Source organism: Suncus etruscus, chromosome 6 (assembly GCF_024139225.1).
Source record: "Suncus etruscus isolate mSunEtr1 chromosome 6, mSunEtr1.pri.cur, whole genome shotgun sequence".
NCBI lineage: Eukaryota > Metazoa > Chordata > Mammalia > Eulipotyphla > Soricidae > Suncus > Suncus etruscus.
This window is the reverse complement of record NC_064853.1, coordinates 88583675-88611624: the sequence shown is the minus strand read 5'-3', so window position 1 is coordinate 88611624 and position 27950 is coordinate 88583675. Positions and strand designations below refer to the sequence as shown.

Below are 27950 nucleotides of genomic sequence, written 5' to 3'. Positions count from 1 at the left end.
GCCTTTATGAATAGTATGTCACATTCTGAAAAATACTTTTATTCCCTGCTTTCTAATAAGAAACTTGGGATTTGTCATTATTTTGAATTTCAAGGTAAGTTACTTTTCCCCTTATTTTTTAAAATACATATAGTGAAACTAAGTGTAACATCCTCTTTCTTAAGAAAAATCTTACTTTGCATAAAGTAAGAATAAAAAAGTAAATAATAAATAAATAAGTAATAAGTAAGAATAAAGAGAATGAAAATCTTTAAACTATTTCCATTCTTTTATATAAAGTTTAATTTTGAATTTTATTACTTATTTAATGATAAAAAGAAAATGTTGAAGGAAAACTCATTACTGGTTTATTATACTTTCAGTATGAAAACTTGTAGACAAGATACATTTGAGTAATACATACTTTACAATTCTACTAAAAAAAGAAAGCAAGATATATTGAATCTAATGGGAAAATAATTTTGACTTACTTTAAATGCCAAAAGAAAAAGTGCCCAATCCTTTGATTAGTCAATGCTTTCTTAAGTAAAAATCTCACAAGCAGATTGTCCAAATACTGTTCATATTTTAGGACCTATGTATTAAAAACATAAAACAAATTTACATCATTCTTTTTTTTTTTTTTTTCTTTTTTGGTTTTTGGGTCACACCTGGCAGTGCTCAGGGGTTACTCCTGGCTCTATGCTCAGAAATTGCTCCTGGCAGAGTCAGGGGACCATATGGGATGCCGGGATTCAAACCACAGTCCTTCTGCATGCTAGGCAAACTCCCTACCTCCATGCTATCTCTCCGGCCATACATCATTTTTTTAAAAATATGGTTAGACTATATATATATATATATATATATATATATATATATATTTTTTTTTTTTTTTTTTTTTTTTTTTTTTTTTGGTTTTTGGGCCACACCCGGTGGCACTCAGGGGTTACTCCTGGCTATCTACTCAGAAATAGCTCCTGGCAGGCACGGGGACCATATGGGATGCTGGGATTTGAATCAACCACCTTAGGTCCTGGATAGGCTGCTTGCAAGGCAAACACTGCTGTGCTATCTCTCTGGCCCCCTAAATATATTTTTTAAAGTGTCCTTTGACAAACTTTTAAAGGATAAGCAATTAAAAACTATTATTTTTAATTTTCTATTACAGTTACAATGGTTTATAATAATACCTCAGAGAAGGGGTATGGGAGCGAAGGACAGTAGACTAAAGTGGAGAGAGACTAGTACTATGGTATGGGACATGGTATAATAATCTACATGTATATCGGAAGTATGACTCCTAGATCTGTACTAGAGTTACTCCTGGCTGGTTCAGGGGACTATATGGGATCCTGAGCATGAAATCCAGGTTGGTTGTGTGCAGCACAAACTATTTGTACTATTGCTCTGGCTCCAAGACCATTTTAAAGAGGAAAGCAGATGATACTTTGTGAATAAAGGTAATTTTTAAAAACTTATTCTTAAGTTTTGAGGCCACACACAGCTATATTTAGGGCTTACTCCTGACTCTGCTTAGGGATCACTCCTGAAGATGCTCTAGGATAATATGAATATAAAGATCAAACCAATATGCAATATGCCTTACCCCCATTGCACTATCACGCCAGCCCCAGACAAATCAATTTTGTTTTGTTTTGTCTTGTTTTGCTACACCCAGAGGTACTCTGAGGTTACTCCTAGTTCTGTGCTCAGAATTCATTCCTGGCAGGCTCAGGGGATCATGAGATGCTGGGGATCGAACCCAGATTGATTGTCTGCAAGGCAAATGCCCTACCTGTTGTGCTATCAATCCAGCCCCTAAAACTGATTAAAAAAAAAAAAAGATTGTTACTGAAAATAGGTTTCAAATAATATAGCTTAAAAATGCCATATTACTTTTTGTTTGTTTGTTTGTTTTTTTAGGCCATACCTGGTGATGCTCAGGGGTTATTCCTGACTATGTGCTCAGAAATTGCTCCTGGCATGGGGGACCATATGGGATGCTGGAGGATCAAACTGCGGCCTGTCCTAGGCTAGCGCTGGCAAGGCAAACCACCTCTCCAGCCCCCATATTACTTTTTTTTTAACTGTACATTATTTACCTGTACAAGTTGAATTAGGTACTGAGAAAGTTTGTCATCTGTTAGATATTTTTCCAAGCATCGAACAGCAAAACCTCGAACCATAGGATCCGGGTAATTACAATCCAAAAGCTCCATAGCCTGTTCAGGTTTGATTGGAGGCCAATCTTTAACCAAGCAGTACATCTATAATTGAGAAAGACAATAAACCTTATTTAAAAGTCATAGATAAGCTTAAAGACTCAAAGACATTCTTTTATTTATTTATTTTTGCCACAGCCTGAGCTATGGGCTCAGGGCTTACTCCTGACTCTCTATGCTCAAGGGTCACTCCAGACCCCCGTGGGAGCACATAGGTTTCTGGGGATATACCTGGGTCAACTGCATGCAAGGTAGGTGCCTTACTTGCTGTCCTATGGCTCTGGCCCCCACTGTCTTTATTCCTTACTTTAAAACAGTTAAGATAAAAGCTTATCTTATGAATTCAGTTTTAAAACACGCAGTTCTAATTTTACTAGTGGAAGTGATATAAATCGTATTTTCTCCAATATATTACCATCAGTGATTTAAGACATAGTCTATTTCATTACTATATTTATGCAGGCTTTTGGAGAGAAAATAAATTGTATGGTAACAATTTTGTTCAAGAGTTATTCAGTAATCTCAAACATGCATTTACCTGAGCTACTTCATCTCTTGAATTCCATTTAACGGACAGAAGCAGTTTGGGTAGAATTTCAGGAATAGTTACACAATAGTGTCTGCGTGGGAAAGACAAAACAAACAAAATTCTTGCATGCTACTCAAAAGGTCTATATATATAAATTTTCAAATATTCAATTTTAAAAGATCCAAACACTAAAAACTCCTTACCATTATTAGTGTCCTTTAAAAATAAAAAAATCAGTTCAGTATGCTAATTGCAGGTATATTTACACATATACTAAGACACAGTTGTAAAGACAAAGATGATAATGATAAGAGGAAAATCCAAAGAGAGAACAAGTACTTAGAAAAAATTTATGAACACAGAGGACTCATTTATAGCACCTATCATTCAGAAGAATTGCTACTTTTTTTTTTTTTTTTTGGGTCAGACCCGGCAGTGCTCAGGGTTTACTCCTGGCAGCTGTCTGCTCAGAAATAGCTCCTGGCAGGCACAGGGGACCATATGGGACACTGGGATTCGAACCAACCACCTTAGGTCCTGGGTCGACTGCTTGCAAGGCAAACGCCGCTGTGCTATCTCTCCGGACCCAGAATTGCTACTTCTACTGTGATTCCTGGACAAAATTTATGTTTTGTCTGGGTGACACAAGAAAAATTATACTATTTGAGAAAGATACAAGAAAAAAAAGAGCTTCCAATAATAGAAATCCTTGATCAATTAAATTATAAGCTGTTTTAAAATTGTATTATTATTTTTAGGTTTCTGAGCCTGGTGTGGAAGTATTTTGGGGGCCCATGTAGTTCCAGAGATTGAAGTGTAATCAAAGCATCTTAACCCTTTCCTCTTTCTCTCCAACCTAACAATAGATCATTATTTTTGGATCCTGAATTTCATTAAAATGTATCTTTAAAAGGGGGCCGAAGAGAGTATAGCAGTATGGCATTTGTCTAGCACGCATTCAATCTAGGACAGATGGTTTTCGAATCCCAGCATCCCATATGGTCCCCCGTGCATTCCAGGAGTGATTTCTGAGTACAGAGCCAAGAGTAGCTCCTGAGCGTTGCTGGGTGTGCCCCCCCCCCCCCGCAAAAAAAAAAAAAAAAGCTTTAAAAGATCTTATCAGGATTTTAGAATTTAAAAAGAAATATTTCAACATGCAATTTTAATATCATTTCATCATTTAAAAAGAAACTCTTCAACATGTGAGTTTAATATCATTTCAGCATGATTTACCAGAAATATTGGTGTATTTCCACAATTTTTGTTTATAAATTACATGTGTGATACCCTTTACTCTCAACAGATATAGTAGAAATAGGACAAAAGGGTCAGTTCTTCCTTCTGTAGCTGAGAAAAAAAAAGTTTTTCCATCTAATCACTTACCTATGGCTCCACAGGAAATCTTTTTCTTGTTCAGTGATTTCAGATAGAGGATCACGTGTACAAATTGCTCGAAGCTGTTCTTTATCATTTTCTCTTAATTCATTGTCTCTAGCTAGTCTGTTACTCTGTAAAATAAAAGTAGTATCTTACACAATTTTCTTTGCCATATTATTTCCTCTTTGGATTCAAGAGTGATTTACAAAAACAGAAATACTCAGTTTATACTGATTATTAACTGTTAAGTTTATTCTCAATGCAAGCTTCTGTTTTCAGGGATAAGAAAGAACCCATTTAGGACTCTATTTGTGGAACAAATGCTGTAACTTAATTAACATAACCACAAGCATAGAACTGCAATTGCCAAAGTTATACTTTAGACCAAATGGGCATTCTAGGGGTAGCGTAGAATTAACTTCTCTTCCTGATGATTCCCTTTCTTAAAATTTTGTTCACTAATCTAATGTTTCTGAAATAAGTCATAAAATAAAACAAAAAAGAAATTATTAATAATCCTTGTTTGAATCCTTATCATCGCTGTAAAGTTTTCAAATTCAAAAAGTAAAACAAGGTGCCAGACAAGTGGTCTCAGGTGCATTGGATGGAAATAAAAAAAAAAATGGTCAGAACTAAATATCCATGCCAAAGTCAACTACAATAGAGTCGAAACCCAAACTATCACAACCTTAACACAAAATGGACTTGTTACATTAACAGTCCAGGGGCTAAGGGTGAAGGTGTTGGGGGATGTATGCTGGGAACTCTGATGGAGGGAGGCCAACATTGGTGGGGGGAATGGCCCTAATTCACTATCACTATATGCCTGAAATACAACTATAAAGTATTTTAATTCACAAGGTTTTAATAAAAACAACAACAACAAAACAGGGGTCAGAGTCATAGCATAGCAGGTAAGGTGATTGTTTTGCATGTGGCCAACCTAGGTTTGCTCCCTGGCATCCAATATGGTTCCCTGAACATAGTCAGGAGTGATTTCTGAGTGCAGAGCCAGGAGTAGCCCCTGAGCTACTATGCTGACTATGGCCCCAAAACAAAACAAAACAAGAAAAAAGAAGCCAAACTAAAAACATATTAGGGGAAGATGAAAAAGAGACACGTTCATTATTAATGTTCAGAAACTGGGCTGGGCAGTCAGCTCAAAGGACTGAAGCACATGCTGTCAATGTAGGAGGCCTGGTTTTTATCTCTGGGAACACATGGTCCCCAGTCACTGAGTTGAAAGTAGGCCCTGGGCACTACTGAGAGTGGCCCTCCAAACAAATAAAGCAAACCAAAACAGAAACTAAAACAGTAACTTCACAAAATTCCAAATTCTCATTTTATTCCTTTAAGTGGATTTATTACCAACATGACAAATTAATGCATTAATTTATTATGTAAAACAAATACACCGCCTAGAGTAAGTTACACAAACTCCTAATGGTTAAAATTGTGGACATCTTTGTTACTTTATATACTTAAATACTGTTGATAATATTAACGTAGAAATATTACTGGCGGGGTGTTGGGGGAAAAAAAAAGAAATATTACTGGCATTATTCATTCAAAAGTATTTGTTAAAACATGTAATGTGTGTCCTCAGCCCCACATCTTGCCCCCCGGCAAGAAACTACAACCAACACTCCTGCTGACTCATGCTCTGTGACTCTCATTCTCACCCCCCCTCCCCCCAATGTGAACTGTTGCTTGGTACCAGATTCAGCTCCAGAAGGATCCCCAGTGCAAGAACTCTATCCAACTCTTTTCTGCCACAAATCATTTCTGAAACTCAATAAGACCAGGGTGTGTAATGAAAATGTGCCCTGGATTCCACCGCCCACAAGAATATCTCAAGACAATGGGGAAGCCTATAATTCCTTTATAAGTTTAAGACCACTATAACACTACCTCTTAACCTGTTTGCCCCCAAATGTAAGGTAGTCTCCTGCATCATTCTGCTCCCTTAATTACTTTTTTAAACTCATTTCTTTCTGTGTGTGTGTGTGTGTGTACTGTCTTGTTTTTTTATCCTCCTTAACTTCATATGTTTTGGTTCTACTTGATACAGAAACCTACAAGAAAAAGTCTTGCCTGCTATTAAAGCTCAAGTCAAAATCAGGGCACAGAGATGACAGGGCACAGAGATGATGAGCCTGACACTCTCATCCCCAAATGCACCAGCATTATAATATAGCACTATTTCTTTTTGTACACGCACACTGAAAAGGGGGAAACTTTACATATAGAAACAAGCTTTTATCTACTAGGGATAAGAACTCATACATTTTACAATACAGGGGCACCTTCCATCTTGAACATATGTCATGTGGTCCGAACTTATATTCCATGTGTTTAAACAGCGACTGTCCAACTCTGAACACTAGATCTCAGACATAGAACCACAGTCCTTTACAACAGCTCCAGAAATCAAACACCCTCTGGGACATTCTTAATACTGCTCTGACACCAACAAGTGCCAGGTTTGATAGGACATCCTGACAATGAGGAAATGGCAACAACTTGGTCTAAGAGCAGATTGTCCTACCTTACCACCTAACGATAAGATGAAATCAGAAGAGACGGCATTCTTTGATCTGTGAAAAAGCCAAGATCACTAACTCAAGAAGAATGACTGTGACAACCATGACTGGGCAGAACCTATCCCAGGACCAATAAAAAAAGACCCTAGTCTAGGCTTTGGACTACAACCTGTACAATAACCAAGATCTCTAATTCCAGAGGCCTGGTTGAGACAACTGCAACTGAGCAGAACTTCTGGAAACATAATGAAAGACTCTATCCTAGGCTTTGCCCTAGTATCAGTGCAAAAATCAAGACCACCAACTGCAGAAGACTGATTAAAACAACAGTGATGAAACAGAACTTCTAGAACCATAAAGAAAGACTCCATCCTAGGCTCCATCCTATGACCTGTGAAAATACCAAGATCTCTAGTTACAGAGGCTTGATTTTATCATCCACGACTGAATGGAAAGTTTTCCAGACATCACAAAAGACTTAGGGGAGAAAATAAGAGCATGCATAGAGCCTGTAGTTATTTCCATGACAGAATACCTCAAGGACAGAGAAACCCTGTATTTCTTAGGCCAAGGGAATTCCCTTCCTAATCTCCCCAATATTAACTGTGCCTATGCAAAAAAAAAAAAAAAAAAAAGCACACATTTTTTGTTGTTGTTGTTGCTGTGTGTGTGTGTGTGTGCGTGCGCACGTGTGTGTGTGCATGCGTGCTTTGTTTTGTTTTTATCTCTGGACCATGGTTATTGTTTGGTTGTTGTCTTTATTGTTGTGGTGCTTATTGCTGTGGTGCTTTTCGAGTTTTTTTGTTTGTTTGATTTTTTTTGTATTCTTGTTATATTTTTCTTCCTTTTTCCCTTTCTCTTAAATTGATATTTATAGCCTCAAACTATAGCCCGCGGGCCACATATTGTATTTGTATCTGTTTTGTTGCTTCATTGCAAAATAAGATATATGCAGTGTGCATAAGAATTCGTTCATAAGTTTTGTTTTTACTATAGTCAGACCCTCCAATGGTCTGAGGGACAGTGAACTGGCCCCCTGTTTAAAAAGTTTGAGGACCCCTGCTCTAGAAGGACTCCTCCTGTTTTTTTTCTTTTTTGATTTCCCCCTTTCTTTTCTCTTTATTTTTTTCTCTCCTTCTCACAGAAACACATAATTTGAACCATCTTGTTCTGACTCACAAATTAGAAGAGAAATAATGGAGGGTACCAAGACCAAACAGTTGTATGAACATCAAGTAGAAATAAAAAATGATAAAATGTAAACACCAAATCCAAAGCCAACGACAACAGAATCGATACCCAATCCACAACAAGCTAGACACAGAGGAGACCACTTACACTAGCATCCAGGGGCAAAGGAGGTGAATATGGGATGCATGCTGGGAACAGGGATGGAAGGAGGACAACATTGGTGGTGGGATTGCCCCTGATTCAATGCCACTATGTACCTAAAATATCACTGTGCAAGATTTGTAATCCACTGTAGTCAAAATAAAAATTATTAAAAAAAAAAAAAAAGAATTGTTTTCCCAGGGCTGGTTTGGTGGTATAAGCAGCTTAGAACAGACCACGGTTCAATCCCCAGGCATCCCATATGGTCCCCCAAGCCAGAAGCGATTTCTGAGCACACAGCCAGGAATTACCCCTGAGCATCACTGGGTGTGGCCCAAAAACCAACCAACCAAACAAACAAACAAAAAAACAAACAAAAACAAAAACAAAAAACCCAAAAAAACAAAATGCCTCTTACTTTAAGACAGTAAAATCCCTTTATTAACATAACAGGGCCTTCATAATAGTGGGAAATTAAATAAATGTGAAGAATATTAAGAGATTTGATATAAATACTCTGGGTGATGTGACAGAGAATGACTAAGGAGCTATTCTGATTTTATTTGGGGGAGAAGGGGACAAAAGTTTGGACCACACCCAGCCATGCTCATGGACTATTCCTGGCTCTGTGCTAAGGAGGGCAGTGCTTGGGCGAATAAACATATGTAGTACCAGAAATTTGAGCCAGGGTTAGTGGGATGGCAAGTGAAGTCCCTTAAACTCATGCACCATCCAGTTCCTTAGTGGCTAATTTAGACTGTGCATACAAAAAAGAGCTCTAAAAACAATAATATTTAATTTATAATCTAAATGATGAGAAAGAACCCTTCATGTTAAGGTCAGGAAAAGATAACTGTAGATTGAATAAACAGTGTCTCCCCAGAGATAGCACCGAGCCGTTTGCCTTGCAAGCAGCCGATCCAGGACCAAAGGTGGTTGGTTCGAATCCCGGTGTCCCATATGGTCCCCCGTGCCTGCCAGGAGCTATTTTTGAGCAGTCAGCCAGAAGTAACCTGAGCAACGCCGGGTGTGGCCCAAAAAGCAAAAAAAGCAAAAAAAAAAAAAAAAAAAAAAAAAAAAAAGCAAAGAAAAGAAAAAAAAGAAAAAGAAAAAAACACACCCCCCCCATCTAAAATAATAATAATAACCTGGAACCGGCAAGGTGGCGCTAGAGGTAAGGTGTCTGCCTTGCTAGCCAAGGAAGGACCGCAGTTCGATCCTTCGGCGTCCCATATGGTCCCCCAAGTCAGGGGCAATTTCTGAGTGATTAGCCAGGAATAACCCCTGAGCATCAAACGAGTGTGGCCCAAAAAACCAAACCAAAAAAACAAAAAACAAACAAACAAAAAAAACCCAGTGTCTCAAGAGAGAAGGGATTTAATGTGAATGAGGAACAGGAGGGTCAGTGAGTCAGGAGATGAGAAGAACAAAGTGAGATCATGTTTAGAGTATGTAACATTTGCTGTTCAAGGTAGGGTTTGAATTTTACTTCTAGTGAGAGATATTGAAAGGATAAAATCACAATTTGACATGTTTCATAAAGTTTACATTGGTTGCTCATTAGAAGGAGGGAGAAAAGTTAGCAAGTAAGTCAACAGTCCAAGTAAGAAACAAAACTACCAAATATTTACCAAAAAGGGAGTTATTATCGTTTATTAATTCCAATAAACTTCAATTTTTTTTGTTTTGTTTTGTTTTTTTTGCGCCACACCTGGTGATGCTCAGGGGTTATTGCTGGTTATGCACCCAGAAATCGCTCCTGGCTTGGGGGACCATATGGGTCAATTTGATTGAACCCAGGTCCACCCTGGGTCAGCTGCATGCAAGGCAAATTCCTACTGCTGTGCTATCACTAGGCCCCTAAACTTCAATTTTTAAATTTTTTTTGAATTTGTTTTAATATAAAACAATTTAGAGAAGAGACAGCAAAACTGACTTTACAGATACTTTGGTAAGAATTAGTCATGAGTAAACCAAATTTACAATGCAACATTTGCAAGATCTTCTGAATGCTACTCATTAATTGTTGTACATGATCCTGAACATACCTTTCAAATAAACGTTGATACAAACTCTAGTATATTTTAATTTTCGTTACTGATTTTTTTTATATTTGAATTCTCAAAATGCCAGTGTTGAAAATTTCAATAGGTCATAATTTTGTTAAGGAGAGGATAGCCATTTTCTCTGCTTTACAACTGCACAAATTTTCTTTTAATATATGACAATCAGCATACTCCAGAGAATTTTGACATCACATTTTTCAAGTTCTTTTGGTATCAGTTTTCTAAAAGAGACATCTATCCATTTAGGAACTATGTCAAATAAATTCTGGTGCATGATATCATAAAAGATTGGAAAAATTACTGTAAAAGATGAGGTTTGATCCAGGTTCTTCAAAAAATATTCTGAGACAGTCATACCTATTGATAGCTCACTGAATGGGAAACTGTATTTGTATTTTTTTTGTCACTGGAAATACATGTTCACTCAATGATTTTGAATTTGGGAAAATGAAATCTCTTAGATAATTAATTTCATTATCATCAGAACCTGATATGCTGGTTTATTAATTGGTGTCCCCACTACTACTCAGGAATCTTTGATACTGTTTGGAAACATTTTTGTTACGACTTGAGATTCACATAAAAGTGACATCTATGCCAGAGATGCAACTAAATACCATGTAATGCCCACAACAGTCCCTTTAAAGAATTAATCACTCACGTTAGTGGTGTTGACTCCATGTGGTAGAAATTCATGTATACTTTTTGATAGCTCAAAAAAAGGTCACTTCTTTTATATTTTAAACTAAACTGGGCTAGTTTCAGATTTCCTAAATATAACAGAATCTAAGGCTGCTCAAATAATAATAGTAAAATTGGGCCTTCTGGATTCATGGGTTTCTCATTTGTAGTTTCAACCAACAGCTGTGCTGGTTAAATCTGTGAGTGTGAAAGCCTCAAATAAAGAAAAGCCACTATATTTGTTGAAAAAACAAATAACACAAATGAGTGGACCCACAAAGATCAAACTGATGTAGCTGAAGGGCCAACGTTTTTTGGCTCAAATTGTCATTGGTTCAGCGGCTGAGAAGTCCTTCTTTAGAATATCACTTGCCTCTTTGTATTCATACTCATATTTATTTAACATCTGTGAATTACTTTCCTGTCAATTTTATTTTCTTAGTTATTATAGATAAAAAGGGAGAAACTCTGACATTGTAATAAATTACAATTAACAGGAATTAATTTAATTACAATTAAAAAAAGCTGCAAAGATAGTTTCTGAAGTTTTTTTTATACCACTGGAACTATGATGTAATACATGGGGACATGCAAAAGGTTAAACATGATAGAATAGTGATGATTTATTTCACCATTGCATAATCATGTGAGATGATTCTATCATATTTTAGCATAGTTGGAAGTAACTGATGAATAATGATGAAACAGTAAAATGTCTTAAGATTCAGAAAAACTAAGATTCTATATATATCTTAGATTTTCTAAAGTTTTCAACAATTTATGGTAGTTGAAGAAATCCATTTTATATTTTGCACAAATAACTTTTTGCCTTCAAAAGAAAAATTCTTTTAATATTTCTGTATGAAATAGTAGTATTACTATTCTATTACTAACAAAAATAAAATACAATCTTTACAAAGAATTCTGAGCAGTTAGAACTCTTCTTTTGGGGGGGGGGGGTTTGGGTCACACCCGGCAGCGCTTAGGGATTACTCCTGGCTCTACACTCAGAGATTGCTCCTGGCAGGCTCAGAGGACCATATGGGGTGCTGGGATTCAAACTACCATCCTTCTGTATGCAAGGCAAATGCCCTACCTCCATGCTATCTCTCTGGCCCCAACAGCAGTTAGAACTCATAAAAACAAACGAACCTCAAATGGAAAAAATAGCTCTATCATAACACATCTGATTGTAAATTGAGCTTAATTGAACGTATCAACAATTTGTAGGTATAACTAAATAGATTGTGTACATTTCATGGGTATACTCATCATCAGTATTTAAATCCTAATTCCAAAATTAAAGATTTCCTCTTTAATTGTAAGAGAATAACTAAAAGAATGAGGCTCAATACTTGTTTTGTTTTGTTTGTTTTTTTGGGGTAACACCTAGAAGTGCTCGAGGGTTACTCCCTGCTCTATGCTCAGAAATTGCTCCTGGCAGGCTCAGGGGACCATACGGGGTGCCGGGATTTGAACCACCGACCTTCTGCATGAAAGGCAAATGCCTTACCTCCATGCTATCTCTCTGTCCCGTCAATATTTGTTAAACTATGACAATTATTTATTATCTAAATGCCTTAATCCTGTTTGTTTACTGGTAAGCCACGTATTATAAAAATGTCAATAACTTATTTCAATGTGATTAGTTTTAAGATTAAATAAAATAATATACAAAAAATAGTAATGGGTATGGACTTTGAATATATAATTTGCACTTCAGGGGCCAGAACGATAGCATAGGCCATTTGCCTTACATGCGGCCAACCCAGGACCATCCAGCGTTTTATATCCATCCAGTATCCCATATGGTCCTCTGAGACTGCCAGGAGAGATTTCAGAGCATAGAGTCAGGAGTAACTCCTGAGTGCTGCCAGGTATGGCCCTAAAACCAAACCAATCTCTTCCAAATAAAAATCCCCCAAAACAACATGCACTTGAAAAGTGTTAGCAATATAACCATCAAAACTTAAAAGAATAGGGGCCGGCGAGATAGCATGGAGGTAAGGCGTTTGCTTTACATGCAGAAGGTCAGTGGTTCAAATCCTGGCATCCAATATGGTCCCCCGAGCCTGCCAGGAGCGATTTCTGAGCGTAGAGTCAGGAGTAACCCCTGAGCACTTCCAGGTGTGACCCAAAAACAAAACAAAACAAAAACAAAACTTAAAAGAATAGTAGCTATAGTTTTAAAGTCTTTCAGGAAAAGAATCCTTTTTAAATAAAAAACATTAATGGTCTTGTTAGCATAGGATAGAATCTAGTCATTTGCATTTATTAGGTAGGGCACTTATATATATTATGAAAATAGGTAGAAAAATAATTACTATAATTCAGTTTGGAAAAGGTATTGATAAACTCCTTAAAAAGAACACTTATAAGCCAATAAAGCTAAATATAAGTTTTCAAGTTGCCTTAGTGGGAAAGGAGAGAAACAACTGTCTGGTTCCACCATTTATTGACTTACACAATGAGTTTCCCAAACTTATTTGGCCTACTGCCCCCTTTTCAAAGGAAAAAAAGTGCACCTCTGGAAATCTAACTACTTTATATGAATATAAAGAAAGCACCCTTTAATTGTACCCAAAGATTATTACTACCCCTCTCAGAGTTCCAGCAAGCACCCTTTGTGAGAATCACCAACTTTGGGAAACACTAATCTATAACCTTCATCCAACTGGGTCAGAAATATATACTTGGAACTGGGGAAAGGGTCCTCTACTAACAAAATTATCCTCTTCTCTTAGCAATGACATCTATGCTCTTGAGAAATAAGAGTCCTTAAACCTCGTTACATGTGGTTCTGAAATTATGACTAAGATCAGACAACTACATATCTATTTAAACTCTACATGTTCTTTTCTAGGAAACTTGGACTGTGTTGAAGCTATTTCCTCAATTTTAAAGCTCAACAAACAACATATTTATACTCTGGATTCATCTTAAGGTTACTATCTCAGAAGAGACTTACAAATATATTGTACACACACCAAATACACCCCCTCACACACAAAGTAGCCTTATCCACTGTTTATTTTTAATCCTGTATTTCTGCTTTGACCAGTTGAATGTTTATTTTCATCATTAGACTGTAAACTCAATGGAAATCTTTTTAGACCAAAGCTTTATTACCGAGTACCTATCATACAATATAGATAGACATTCCATAAATATTTGTTAAACAAAAACAGATGAGAGCTCTGGATAAACTAAGAAGAGAAGAGGCACAGTTGTTGTAAAACATCAGCTGCAAGTGTATTCTATTATTTGGAATAACGTCCTAGAGCCTACCACAACTATGTCAGTGTAACAAAAATACAAATAATATTATTTATTCAATCTGTACTGATTGGAAATGATACTTAAGAAAACTGATTTGCCTTACCAGTCCTGCATGGGAGTAAGTAAATCCTGCTTCTCGGGATACAGACCAATTGGCATGTTCTTCAATCACTGACATATCTGGGAACTTGACCACACTGCTGAACCAGTCAAACTCCAACTCTAAGCATGGAGTTTCCTAACAGATTAAATAAAAGTTATTATCTGTAATGTTCTTGACAGGCCAATTTCCAATTTATGGTCATTAAGATAGCTTACTTTATTAGGATTTGATCCAGTAACGCCAATAGGGTTCAGCAAGTCTTCTAATCCGTGAGGTACTGGCCAGAGATTCAAAGCCATTTTTCCAGATACTAGAGTATCTGTATAATCAAACAGGTTTATATTTCCCCAGGCCAGCGGACAGTGTTCCTTAATTAAAACAAAAAACAAACAAAAAAAAAAAAAACAAGAAAAAAATTTACTATTCTATAAAGTGCCATTTAAAACATTTTTCTTCCTCATGAGAGAATTCACTTTCTGTATCTATAAAAAAGAATTTTTAAAAAGCCAGATCCATTTTATTTTTGAGGAAAAGTGCTTCCCCCTCCCCATGAAATGAACTTTTTTAAAATTATAAATAAAAAATAGAAGGGGCCGGAGAGATAACACAGTGGTAGGGCTTTGCCTTGTATGCAGCCAACCCAGGAGGGACCCGGTTTGAATTCCAGCATCCCATATGAACCCCCAGACTGCGAGAAACAATTTCTGAGTGCAGAGCCAGGAGTAACCCCTGAGCACTACCAGATATAGCTGGAAAACCAATCAATCAATCAATCAATCAAGTTTAAAAATAAATAAAAAATAGGAGCTGGAGAGATACCATGGATGTAGGGCATTTGCCTTACATGCAGAAGGATGGTGGTTCGAATCCCAGCATCCCATATGGTCCCCCGGCCCTGCCAGGAGCAATTTCTGAGCATAGAGTAACCCCTCAGTGCTACCAGGTGTGACCCAAACAGAAAAGAAAACAAAAATACCTCCAAAACAAAAAATATAATGCAAGCAGAATTGATATTTGCACATGACCACATAATAAATATTTGTGTATAGTCATTTGGCATACTTCAAAAATAGTATAAATAAGAATCTATATCATATCATAAATTCTAGCAACTCTTCCAAGGTAATTATTCAATGACGAATGTATTTATTTTTGTTGTTTGTGGGCCATAATAAGCAATGTTCAGTGGTTACTCCTGGCTGTGCACTCAGGAATCATTTCTGGCAGTGCTCAGGGGACCACTTGATATGCGGGGGATTAAACTGGTGTCAGGTGTGTACAAGACAAATGTCCTACCTGTTGGACCCTTTCTGACAAATTTATTAAAATTAAAAAATTTTAATTAAGAAAATATACATTTTATAACATTTAAGTGAGTAGAACAATTTATTTTCAGAGACAAATCTAATTGTTCTTTCTGAAATACTTACCTCTTTAGCACCCTTTCGACCTTTCACAGAACAAATAGAAAGGCAAAGTCGAGCAGCACGAGGAAGATCAGGAATGTATATATCGTAATTCAGCCATTCATTCCACCTATGTAAAATAAAAAACAAAAAGGAATTTACCAAAGAGAAAAAAAAATTATTTAGAATATGTAAAAGAGGGAGAGGTTAGCAGTCTCTGAGGGTTAAGTAGGCTGGAGAGGGATGGCCATTCATTAGAAGACTAGAACATTTTCTTTACTTGCCTACAGCTGAGTTTCATTGCATTGGGGAAATCAACTCTTGGAGGAGTCACCAGTTAGTTGTATGACCATCTTTAGTACTGTTACACCATGAGAGATTTTTATGATTATATAGGCCAACAAATGGCAGGATGGAAGTTGTTGAATTATCTCACCTTTAGCTTTATCATATTGTGGTAGGTGTGTGTGTGTGTGTGTGTGTGTGTGTGTGTTACACCATGAGAGATTTTTATTCCCAAATGATTATATAGGCCAACAAATGGCATTGAATTATCTCACCTTTAGCTTTATCATATTGTGGCAGGTGTGTGTGTGTGTGTGTGTGTGTGTGTGTGTGTGTGTGTGTGTGTGTTACACCATGAGAGATTTTTATTCCCAAATGATTATATAGGCCAACAAATGGCATTGAATTATCTCACCTTTAGCTTTATCATATTGTGGCAGGTGTGTGTGTGTGTGTGTGTGTGTGTATGTGTGTGTGTGTGTGTGTGTTGGGCCCTATCTGGCAGTGCTGTGTGTGTGTGCGTGTTGGGCCCTATCTGGCAGTGCTCAGGTGTACTACTGGCTCTGCACTCAAGAAACACTCATGGCACCATATAGGATGCCACAGATCAAACCTGCATTAACTGCATGCAAGCCTCTTTACTATCATTCTGGCACCTAGACAGTAATTAATTAAAAATTTTCCAAACAAACAAACAAACAACAACCCTTCCTCCTAAAAAAGAGATATATTCTAAGAGAATTTATATGAATATCAGAAAATAACAGTATCTATACTTTGGAAAGATATGAGGAAAAATAGTTTGTCTCTGGAGCTGAATGCCAACTCTCCACATGGAAATGGAATAAGAAAGAATAAAATGCTAGATTTGTGATTATATGTTAAAATAAAAACAAATTTGGTGGTACTTGCGTTTACCTATGTTTAGGAACCATTCCTAGTGGGACTTAGGGGAATTAAGGGGTGCCAGAGATAAAATCTGGGTGTGCCACATGCAAGACAAGCTCCCTACTATTTTTCTAGCCTCTCAGGTTTTGATTTTAATGTGAGAAATCACTAGTACAAATATTATAACCATATTCTGTTCTCCCTTATCTCAATAGGAGAAATGAATCATAAAAACCCTTCTGGTAGAAAAATTTTCCATCAATTTATTGGGGGTTGGGGAGTTTGGGCCACACCTGGTGGTGCTCAGGGGTTACTCCTGTTTCTGCACTCAAAAATTACTCCTAGCAGACTCAGGGGAACATATAGGATGCCGGGATCAAACCCAGGTCAGCCACATGCAAGGCAAATCCCCCACCTGCTGTGTTATGGCTTTGGGCCATCCCTTCAAATTTTTAAATTTTAAATCAAGTTAGTATTGGTTTCCAAAAGAATAAATGTTTTTAATTTTTAGAGATACTGTTGCCATTCACACTCACAACCAAAATACCACTATCCACTTCTGTCCTTTGGGTTATTTTGGTACTACCCTATCCCATCTGTTAAGAACATTATTTACGGTTCATTTCTATTGGACATGGTCTATTCTCTTCTTTGTTTCTTTATACACTATGAGTGATATTCTGTGGTATTTATCTTTCTGATTTCATTTAACTATTTATTTCTCTGTCTACTTCATTTATACCTCAGGAAAAAAAACCCAGATTTCATTTTTTCTTATAGCGAGTAATATTCCATTTGTATATAACCACATCTTCCTTATTCATTCATTTGTGGTAAGGAACTTGGGTTGTTTCTAGTTCTTAGCTATTATGAATAGCTTTGTAATGAACTCAGGCATAACATATCTTTTGGAATGAATACTTTTGTGTCTTTTTTTTTTTTTTTTTGCTTTTTTGGGCCACACCCGGTTACGCTCAGAGGTTACTCCTGTCTATGTGCTCAGAAATCACTCCTGGCTTGGGGGACCATATGGGAGGCTGGGGAATCAGACTGCAGTCCATCCTAGGTTATAGCGTGCAACGCAAACGTGGCACTGCTCCAGCCACAATAGTAATTCTATTTTTAATACTATTGCGAACAGAGAGCTTTGGGCCATATTCTATGGTGCTCAAGGCTTATTTGTTACTGGCCATGCTCTCAGAGATTATTCCTGGCATTGCTCATGAGAATAGAAGTAGTGCTGAGGATCAACCTGGGGTCTGTCGTATAAAAGGCAAGTAAATGCCTTAACCCCTGTACTATCTTTCTGGCCCTAATTTTTTTTTATTTTATTTAATTTTTTTTTAATTTTTATTTTGACCATATTGGCTTACATATCTTTCACAGTAGTATTTTAGGTACATATTAACATTAAATAAGGGGATTACCCATCACCAAATTTGTCTTCCCTCACCCCTGTTCCCTTCCTGCAACCCATATCCCCAACTATCACCCCCCAGGCTGCTAGAGTAAGTGGTCCCCTCTGTGTCTAGCTAACTACTAGTAATTATATATCTGTTTGGTCCTGGTACCCTCCCTTGTTTCCCCCTTTATTTGAGAGGAGGAGCTAGATAGTTTGAGTTATGTGGTTTTGTTTGAAGGAAAGAAAAGAATGGGGTAAAAAATCAAGCTGAAAATGGGCAGAGTCCTTAAGAGTCTTTCAGTCTCAGTTTTAAAGAGGACAGGAAAAAGGTAACTGAAACACTGAAACCATACAGAAAGAAGTATCAAAAAGAAAATATCCACTCTATAATGTCCCCAATAATTACTGTGCCTATGCAGGGGGGAAAATAATAATTCTTTTACCCACATATATTTATTTATTAATTTATTTTTTTTGACTTCTTTATTTTGGCATAGATATTGAAGTTGATGTCTCCAATTTTATTTTATCTTTCTCTTTTTTTTCTGGCCCCTAATTTTAATTGTTTAAGATAGATCCATATTATAGGTGCAAGAGAAAATTCAGGAGCTAATACACCTGTTGAACATGCAACTGACCCCTTCACATAGAGCCAGGAGTATAACCTGGGTTTCACTGAATGTGGCTCCAACCCCCAGGCCTTCCTGCAAAATATAAAAAGGCTCCAGAGACTGGACTAGTTTATATTTGGAATCAAGATAGTGATCTTGTTATCAATATTTCTTTCCTTACACAGTATATACAAATGGTAATTTATATGTTCGTCAGAAAGCTAATATGTAAAATACACTAATTTTATTTCAAAACACTAATATGACTTTTAGATATACAAATACATAACTCATTACCTAGGATTGGAACAAGGTACTCTTTGAGTATTCACATTATCACATAATGGTTCTCCTCCATGATAGATTCCTGTCCGAACATAGATCTAAAGAAACAAACACAAATAAGTATAATCAATTATATATATACATACATGTAAAGGTATTGTGTAGTCACCATCAATAATATAAAAATAATGCATTTGATATGAATGACAGAATTAAAATTTTTTGTTTATCTTTTTTCTCCCATTTCTCTGGCTCTTTCTCCCTCTAACATATCTAATAAATACTAATACTGATTCTTCACCAAAATTTGAGGGGCTGCTTTTGGAATGACATCAGATTACAAAAAATATCTATTCTATAATACCAATAGGGTCAGGTCTATAAATCATAATTCTTCATATTTTATAAAAATACAGTGTGACACATACAAAATAATTCCCTTAGCAGCTGGAACTATTGTTCCATAGTCAATTAATATTTCTGTGATAAAACATATTAATCCACCTTATATGGGATTAATAAAGACTGTAAAGGTCTTACTTGAAGTTGGGTCAGGAATTATTATCAGTAAAACTCTGAATCTTAAGAGTTCATATTTATGGGGATTAGAATTATTAGAGCACTAAGATGGAATTGTAATTGGGGCAAAAGGATTGCATTCTGTGTCACAGCTGAAGTAGGTGCTTATTTTTCTATCCACCTATAAACATCTGGCAAGACAATAGATTATTAACATGGAAGAGTAAAAAGGAACATATAAAATAATAAGCAGCAATATATGATTGTACCTTGTCAATGTCTCGAATATTTACATTCACATATGTTGCACAAAGAATTTTTATTCTGAGTGCACTATTTATAACCCAGAGGGATTTTGTAGATGTTTCTCCATTCATGTATGGCGTAGCTGTGGAGATGCGTCTGGAATAAGATGGCATTGTAAAGCAGTCCATAGGCAGTTGAGAGTAAAGGCTTTCTTTAGCCATCAACATCAAATTGGGCATCCTTCCAAGCATTATACAGCTTCTAATATACTATAAGATTGATGAAGAAGGAGAAAAGCCATTTCTTAAAGACTGTACATTTTAGAAGTAACATGTAGAAGTATTTACATCCTAATATGCAAAGGCAATAAAAATTTCAAACACTACAGACTAATTTCTTTGCAGTTATTATGTAACATTTAAATAAAAGACCTGAGAGATCATAGTTTTGGAATAGAAAATTTTGGAATAGAAATTGCATTTAAAAAAGTTAGTTTTTTGACAGTATAGTTTTAAACTTATTTGGAAACAAAAAATTATAAACAAAATCAGAATAATCATTATGAAAACTATCACTAAAGGGAAAAACTGTTTGATGATTAGCTTTAATAACCTATTGAGACATATGAATCTCCAACCCCACAGTCATTGGCAACTTGCTATTTTATGAGATTGTTTTAGAAAATAAAAACACTAAAATGCATTGGTCTGAAATTTTGAAAAAAATAATAAATTTTTTTTTACTGATATTGTGTACGAAACAGTTTATCTTCTTATAAGCTCTAAAGTTCCATTTTAAGCAATGTAAAAGGCAGAACCATGTATTTCTTTTCTTTTCTTTTTTTTTTTTTTTGGTTTTTGGGTCACACCTAGCAGCACTCAGGGGTTACTCCTGGCTTCATTCTAAGAAATCGCTCCTGGCAGGCTCGGGAGACCATATGGGATACCAGGATTTGAATCACCATCCTTCTGCGTGCAAGGCAAACGCTTTACCTCCATGCTATCTCTTCGGCCCCAGAACCATGTATTTCTTGCTTGGTATTATAAACAGCATTTGCTTTATACTTGGAAAAAATATAGTTGCTTCTTTTTATTTTTAGGCCACACCTAACAATACTCAGGGTACACTTATGGATCGTTCAGTGTTCAGGGATCACTCCTGCAGTGTTTGGAGCCATAAAAGATGCCAGAGATGGAACTTGGCTAGCCACATACAAGGCAAGCGCCCACCTGCTGTACTACTTCTCCAAACTGTAGTTGTTTATTATATTTATTTAAAGGCTAGAAACAGTAGGAAAGCATCAATGTTGTATCTTAATAGTAGATCATGGATTTTTTGTAGTGTCTACTTTAATTCCTTATGATTACAGTGTCTGGGAAGGGATAAAAGCTGTGAATTAATTTGTTTAAGGATTAGCATAACTGCCAACATTTTTTTAAAACAAGGGCAGGTTTACTTTATTGCTTATGTTGTATATTCAAATAAACACAATAAAATGACCTTCTAAAAAGTAAAAGATATAAAAATATCTTGCCTCAATTCCAAATTATTTAAAGTTCCTATTGTGAAAAATAAAAGAATAAAATTTCTATTGTGGCCCAGAGAGAAAATTCAATGGAATGTTTCTGGATGTCTAAGTTCAGGTGTGATCCCTGGCTGCTAAGTACTGCTGGGAGTGACCTCCAACCCTGTCTGGCCCCCCCAAAGAAATTAAATAAATGAGAATTCTTATCAGCCAATAAAAGTATCTCTATTATCCAATGGGACTATAAAGCATATGATGCACTCTTATAAATAGAAAATTGGAAACACTATTATACTGGTTACATGAACAATTACAAAATATTTATTGTTAGGATTATAAAACATGGTTTACCCACATACAGTCACCTTCCAAATGTTAGTTAATAAAATAAAAGAACAGCATTTGTTGTCTCTTGAAACAATTCTTTTGAAACAATATAGTAAAAATAGCTATTTTCTAACATTTAAATGTTTAAAAATCTAAAACATTTTTTTTGTTTGCTTTTGGGTCACACCCAGCGACACTCAGGGGTTACTCTTGGCTCTGCGCTTGGAAGTTGCTCCTGGCAGGCTCAGGGGACCATATTGGATGTGGGGATTCGAATCGGGGTCTGTCCTGTATTGGCTGCTTGTAAGGCAAATGCCTTACCACTGTGCTATTGCTCTGGTCCCTAAATATCTAAAATTTTACAAACTCATTCTGATATCATTACTTTTCATATTTAAGTTAACATTTGTGAAATTTTGTTACTCACCTTATATTGACTCAGAGGGTATTTTTCTAGGAAGTATTCATCACATCCACATACTTTTAAAATGTACTTGCCCTGATATTCCAAAACACAGAGTTTTAGTTGTTCCGATGATAGCAACATACTCCGTGTTTTCTTCCTGATTGCTTCAGCAATTACTTGTTCTGGCACACAGTCATGGTTGATTTTCAGAGTATACTTTTGCTTGTCATTATTTGGAGAAACGATCACCCAAATCACCACTATTATTTGCCCTGTAACAGGAAAACATTATTAGCTGCAATTTGTACATACACATATGTATATATACATACACATGTATTTCATTTATCAAAAGAAACATTTCAAAAAGTATGTACTAACATTAGTCTTAGTCTACAATCAGAAATGATGTAATCAACCTCATTGAGTATGGGTAAATATCAGGTAGAAATAGCTTATTTTGACCTGACAGGGATGCTAGACCATGCCTAGGTCTCACTTTTAATGGTAGGAACATACAACTAGTACAAGTGGGTCACAGGTACTTGAGACAAAGTTAATTTTCATTCTAAACTGCCTGACATGTTTTAGGGATACAACGTGTAACATTCATAATGATTTCAAGCATCAACAAAACAGAAAGTTAAAGAGACTTATGGAGAAAGAAGAGGAAGAAAGTCCAATTCCTGTTACTGTCTGGGCCAACCCAAGCAATGCCCAAGGCTCTACACTCAGGAATTACTTCTGGAGACTACAGGAGAGCATAGGGGATTCTGGGGACTGGACCAGTATCTTTCATCTGTGAGGCAAGTCCCCTGCCCACTAGATCATCGCTCTGGCTCCATGAAGTGTGCTTTCTAATCTTTTTCATTTGTTTGTTTGTTGTTGCATTTTGGGGGCATTTCTTTTTATAAATAAACCTAAATTTATTTTTGTTTAAATATGTTTGTTTGTTTGTTTTGGCCACACTTGGTGACACTCAGGGATTACTTCAGGCTCTGTGCTGAGAAATCACTTCTGGCTAGGGGGACCATATGGGATACCAGGGATCTGTCCTAGATCAGCCGCATGCAAGGCAAATGCCCTACTGCTCAACATTCAGCAGTGTTGGGGTTATTCCTGGCCCTGCATAGGAGTTCTTTTTGTATTATTGGGTAAGTTGGGGATGGAAATCATATGCCAGGAATTCAAATCAAGGCCAGCAATATACAAAGCAAGAGCCTTATCCTCTAAACTCTCTCTCTGGACCAAAAATTAAATTTTCTAATGAATTATCTTTCGATATCATAAATCAGAGGATTCTTTAAAAAAAAAAAGAAAATAATGAAGATAAAAATATTTAAATTATGGTAAGACATTATAGGTGTTTACAGTAGAATTCTTTTCATTTTTCTGTAATTTCCTTCTTCTCTCCCTCCGTCTTTCCCTCCCTCCCTCCCTCTCTTTTGTTGTTGACCCACATCCACAACCTGATGATGCTCAGGGATTACTACTAGCTTTGCACTCAGGAACCACTTCTAGTGATTCTTGAGGAGACCATATGGGATGCTGGAGACTGAACTAAGATCAACCATATGCAAGGCAAGTGCCCTACTGGATCCTGTTAAAATTTTTTTTCCTTTCTTTTTTCCCTTTTTTTGTTTTTTTGGGCCACACCTAAGCAGTGCTCAGGGATTACTCCTGGTTACTCCTGGCTCTGTGCTCAGAAATCACTCTTGGCAGGCTCAGGGGACCATATGCTGGGGATCGAACCTGGGTCAGTTCCAGGTCAGATGCATGCAAGGCAAACACTTTATCACTGTGCTATCACTCCAGTACCCTTTCAAAAATGTTCTTAAAGAATGTTGGGGGGGGGGGGGGAAGGAGATAGTATGTGGTAGGGCATTTGCCTTGCACACAACCAATCCAGTACGGACGGTGGTTCACATCCTAGCACCCCATATGGTCCCCGGTGCCTGCCAGGAGCGATTTCTAAGCACAGAGCCAGGAGTAACCCCTGAGCATCACCGCGTGTGACCCAAAAACCAAAAAAAAAAAAAAAAAAGAAAGGAAAAGAATGTTGGGAGGAAAACATAAAGATAGTACAGTGGTGGAAAAGGAACTTGGCATGGCTGATCCAGGTTCAATCACATATGGTCCCCTGAAGCAGTGGCAAGATTGAGTCCTAAATGCAGAGGCAGGAGTAACCCATGAGTACACAAAACAAAAAATGTTGGGAGAAAATAACTTTAAAGAAAATGAAAATATTGACAGAATTTTATATTAATAATGAGTTCATCTATCCTGTAACTTTAAAGGAAAACATTTACTTTAGCTTGGAAGATTGAATGTTTAATAAAATATTTTCATTTCCAAAACAATTGTTTGTATATATTACAAAGTAATTTAATTCTAAAAATTATCAGAACTCATTCCTTAATAAGTGTGTTTAGACTAAAATCAAACAAATAGCTCAATGGGTTGGGATTTGTATTTTGCATACAGGCAGCAAAGAATCAATCCCAGTATCACAAACACCCCTTTGGCTGCTGGGAATGTCTCCCAAGCACTGAGCCAAGAAAAGAAAAACCTACTAATGCTATAAAGTTATTTAAATTTTTGTTGTGTACATAATTTTAAAAATATCTTGTTTCCTTAAAATGTCATAAGTGTGTTTTTCTTATATACTTTTTATTTGTAAAAACATTGAGTTCTAATTCTGCAATGTCAAATTTCAAACTCAAAAGTTATTCACTTCAGGGGCTAGAAGTATTAGTATAGTGGGTAGATGTTTGCCTTGCATACATGTTCTAGGCTCAATCCTCAGCACTATATATAGTCCCCCGAAAACACAGGTCAGGAGTAAGCCCTAAACATAGCATGATATGGGTAAAAACAAAAACAATACAAACCCACCCCAACAAAAAAGAATTAACCACTTTTATTCTAAGAAAAAAAACTCATTAAGGGATTAGTATCATACACATAACCGATTCTATCAATAATTGTTTACTGTCCACAAATTTTATACTTGACATTCAATGATAGCCTGTCAGATAGCCCCTGCCTTCAAGCAGCTCATTAGGTAGCAGAGAGAAAGCATATTTAGAAATATCAGCATAGATAAGAGCTTTGACTATAATAAGCAACTGTGGTCAAGTGGCAATTTTCTTACCTTTATCTAATTTATTATATATGTGCTTTGGCAGTTCTGGTGAGGATTCTACATTTGGAGGATAGACATACATTGCCCTACTATGAGGTGAATTAAAATCCCTAAGATCAACAGCTTCTTTGCAAACATTAAGAATATTTCTTCGAAAGTCTTGTACTTCTGGATCTTTAACCATATCAAATTCACACACTGGCATGCCGATAGCAAAACCTTAAAAAAAATTACAAAGAGCATTAACATTCTAATGAAAATACAGTGTGAATGTTCTTAATAGGAAACTAGTAAATTTTGATAATAATCACAATAGACTTGAGATGTTTGTCTGAAACAAATAAGCTTTGATGAGTAAACGTTAATAAACAAAACAAAAATATAAACAAATTCTTTGGGATCTCTCAAGTGGGACTTAGGAGGCAGGGCTGAGGGGGTGCCCTGTCCTGGCAATTTTCAGCCATTAGTGTTAGTTTGGTGGGTCAATGTAAGGGCCAAAAAAGGGGTACTATTCAGTCTTTTGTGTAGGGGATTATCTGGGATATCCTAGTGTACTGGAGTAGAAACTCCAGGATCATACCCAGTGCTACTGGGACTGAATTGGGATTTGTCACATGCAGGCCAAGTGCCTTAACCCTGTACTATTCCAATCTCTGAACCAAGTATTTTTAATTTATAAAAATAATATTTAGAGTCTGGAGCAATAGTACAAGGATTAAGCTACCTCCCTAGCACAGTGTCTCAATCTTGTTTCAATCTCTGGCACTGGGTATACAGTCTTGAGCAAGGCCAGGAGTGATACCTGAGCAATCAGAAATAAGCCAAAAAGTCTAGCAGGGTGTGGCACCAAATCACTCTCTCCTTCTCTTTCTCTTTAACATATATATACATATATATATACATACATACATATATATGTATACATATATCTACATATACATATATGTGTATACATATATCTACATATACATATATATGTATACATATATCTAGACTAAAGCAAAGGAAACAAACATTATCCATAACAATTTATTATTATTATGGTTTTTTGGCCACATGCTGCAGCATTTAGGGGTTTCTCCTGGCTCTGCACTCAGAAATTACTCCTGGCAGGCTGGGGGGACCATGTGGGATACTGGGAATTAAACCTGGGTCCATCCTGTGTTGGTAGTAAGCAAGGCAAACACCCCACTGCTGTATTATCACTCTGGCCCATAATAACAACTTATTTTTAATAAAACAGGGCTATAAAAATGTGTCTAATCTAATCTTCACTACGAATAAAACCTAAAGAAAGCTTTTAGAATGCCAAGGCATTTTTAAAAGTTCCTTAGTTCTTTAACAAGTTTTTTAAATTCATAATGTTTTTTTTTGTTTGTTTGTTTTGTTTTGTTTTGGGGGCCATACCCAGAGGAACTTAGGAGTTACTCCTGGTTCTGTACTGAGAAACTACTCCTGGCAGGCTCAGGAGACCACATGGAATGCCAGGGATCAAATCTGGGTCATCTGTGTGGCAGGTAAATGCCCTATCTGCTGTGCTATCTATCACTCATAATGTTCTTCATAATGGTTTTTATTTAGAAAACTAAGCTTATACAGGTAATATTATACAGGTAATATTAGTTCAGACAACTTTTTAGTTGTTTATATGATGTCAATATCATTGAACTCAAAATTGTATCATACCAATTTCTCGATTGAGGATCTTTTCTTCACGGTTGCCTACTGGTTCAATTACTTTTAAAAAGGGTTGAAAAAGCCGAAGGTCACAAAGTCTTCTTGTTTCATCAAAAAATTCTTCTCTTTCTGCTTCTTGGGTAACACTTACAAAAATGTAAGAAGATTCGTCTTGAAGAAGCTGATGGAGAGGATATTTTCTTGCTTCTTTAAATAGCTCATGCTTTATAGTTATTAAAGTAGCCTCACGGAGGCATTCTAAAGTCACTATCATTCCATTTGGTAGTAAACATTCCACTAGGATTCTTGGGGGCATCAAGTGGATGCCCCACAGTTCACCCGATGATGGTCTTGGAGGCATTTTTCTGGACTTTTACAAATTTTACATATAGAATTACTTTAAGGAATTAGATCCTTGACTGTCCCAAAGCAGAAATCTAAATTAAAAAAAAAAAAAAGAAAAAACAACATTAACAAAGAAGCAGCAATTAAAGGGTATAATTATGACATTACGAAAAGTAAAAAATTCACTTTCTGCATCTGAGTTGTTAGGGGTCATAATAATTTACCTTAAATATTTTGAGGGAGATTGTTAAAATAGTTGATACCAAAGCAGGCACCAGAAAAAAAGAAACACTTAAAAGTTATTATTAGTACAAAATATTTTATTTGAATGACTTTTATTCATCCTTCACTTCTCCCCTTCTCCCAAATAAATTGTTAAAAGCTAGGTCTTATCAAGACTAGTTAGGCTCTGAAAAGAAATAAGAACAAGTTGTAACTGAAACCAAAATTCCTGGAGTGTCACCTTCATCACTCCCTTATATTTCATGCATTAACAGAATGTATCTGTAAAGGATCTTTTAGTCCAGTGCTTTCCAAAGTGGGTGATACCAACCCATGGAAGGCAGTGAAATGATAGATCTAGGAAGGTGTACAAGGTGCAACTGGGAGAGTGCTTTCTGTTTGCTTAAAAAAGTAAATTTCCAGGACAGTGTTGTCATTTGATTGTTCTGTTTTTCTGAAAAGGGGGTAGTAGACCAAATAAATTTGGTAGCTTTTTAGATGGTGGTCCCTTTTTTTACTTTAAAGATGAGCAAAGTAAAAATTAATA

General features: G+C 36.3%; 1 protein-coding gene across 1 annotated transcript in view; it reads right to left on the bottom strand.

Moving 5' to 3' along the window:
- PIK3CA (phosphatidylinositol-4,5-bisphosphate 3-kinase catalytic subunit alpha) overlaps positions 1 to 27349 on the bottom strand; it is a 43372-nt gene extending 16023 nt beyond the window's left edge. The window contains exons 1-12 of the mRNA XM_049775820.1: positions 26846 to 27349; positions 25169 to 25378; positions 22036 to 22286; positions 19780 to 20025; positions 19004 to 19089; positions 15545 to 15650; positions 14330 to 14482; positions 14115 to 14249; positions 4117 to 4241; positions 2743 to 2824; positions 2085 to 2249; positions 471 to 574 (exon numbers count right to left, since the gene is read on the bottom strand). Coding sequence (XP_049631777.1) covers positions 471 to 574; positions 2085 to 2249; positions 2743 to 2824; positions 4117 to 4241; positions 14115 to 14249; positions 14330 to 14482; positions 15545 to 15650; positions 19004 to 19089; positions 19780 to 20025; positions 22036 to 22286; positions 25169 to 25378; positions 26846 to 27197 — 2015 coding nt within the window. The 5' untranslated portion in view covers positions 27198 to 27349. The remainder of the gene's footprint in view (positions 1 to 470; positions 575 to 2084; positions 2250 to 2742; positions 2825 to 4116; positions 4242 to 14114; positions 14250 to 14329; positions 14483 to 15544; positions 15651 to 19003; positions 19090 to 19779; positions 20026 to 22035; positions 22287 to 25168; positions 25379 to 26845) is intronic.
- Between the last annotated feature and the right edge of the window lie 601 nt (positions 27350 to 27950).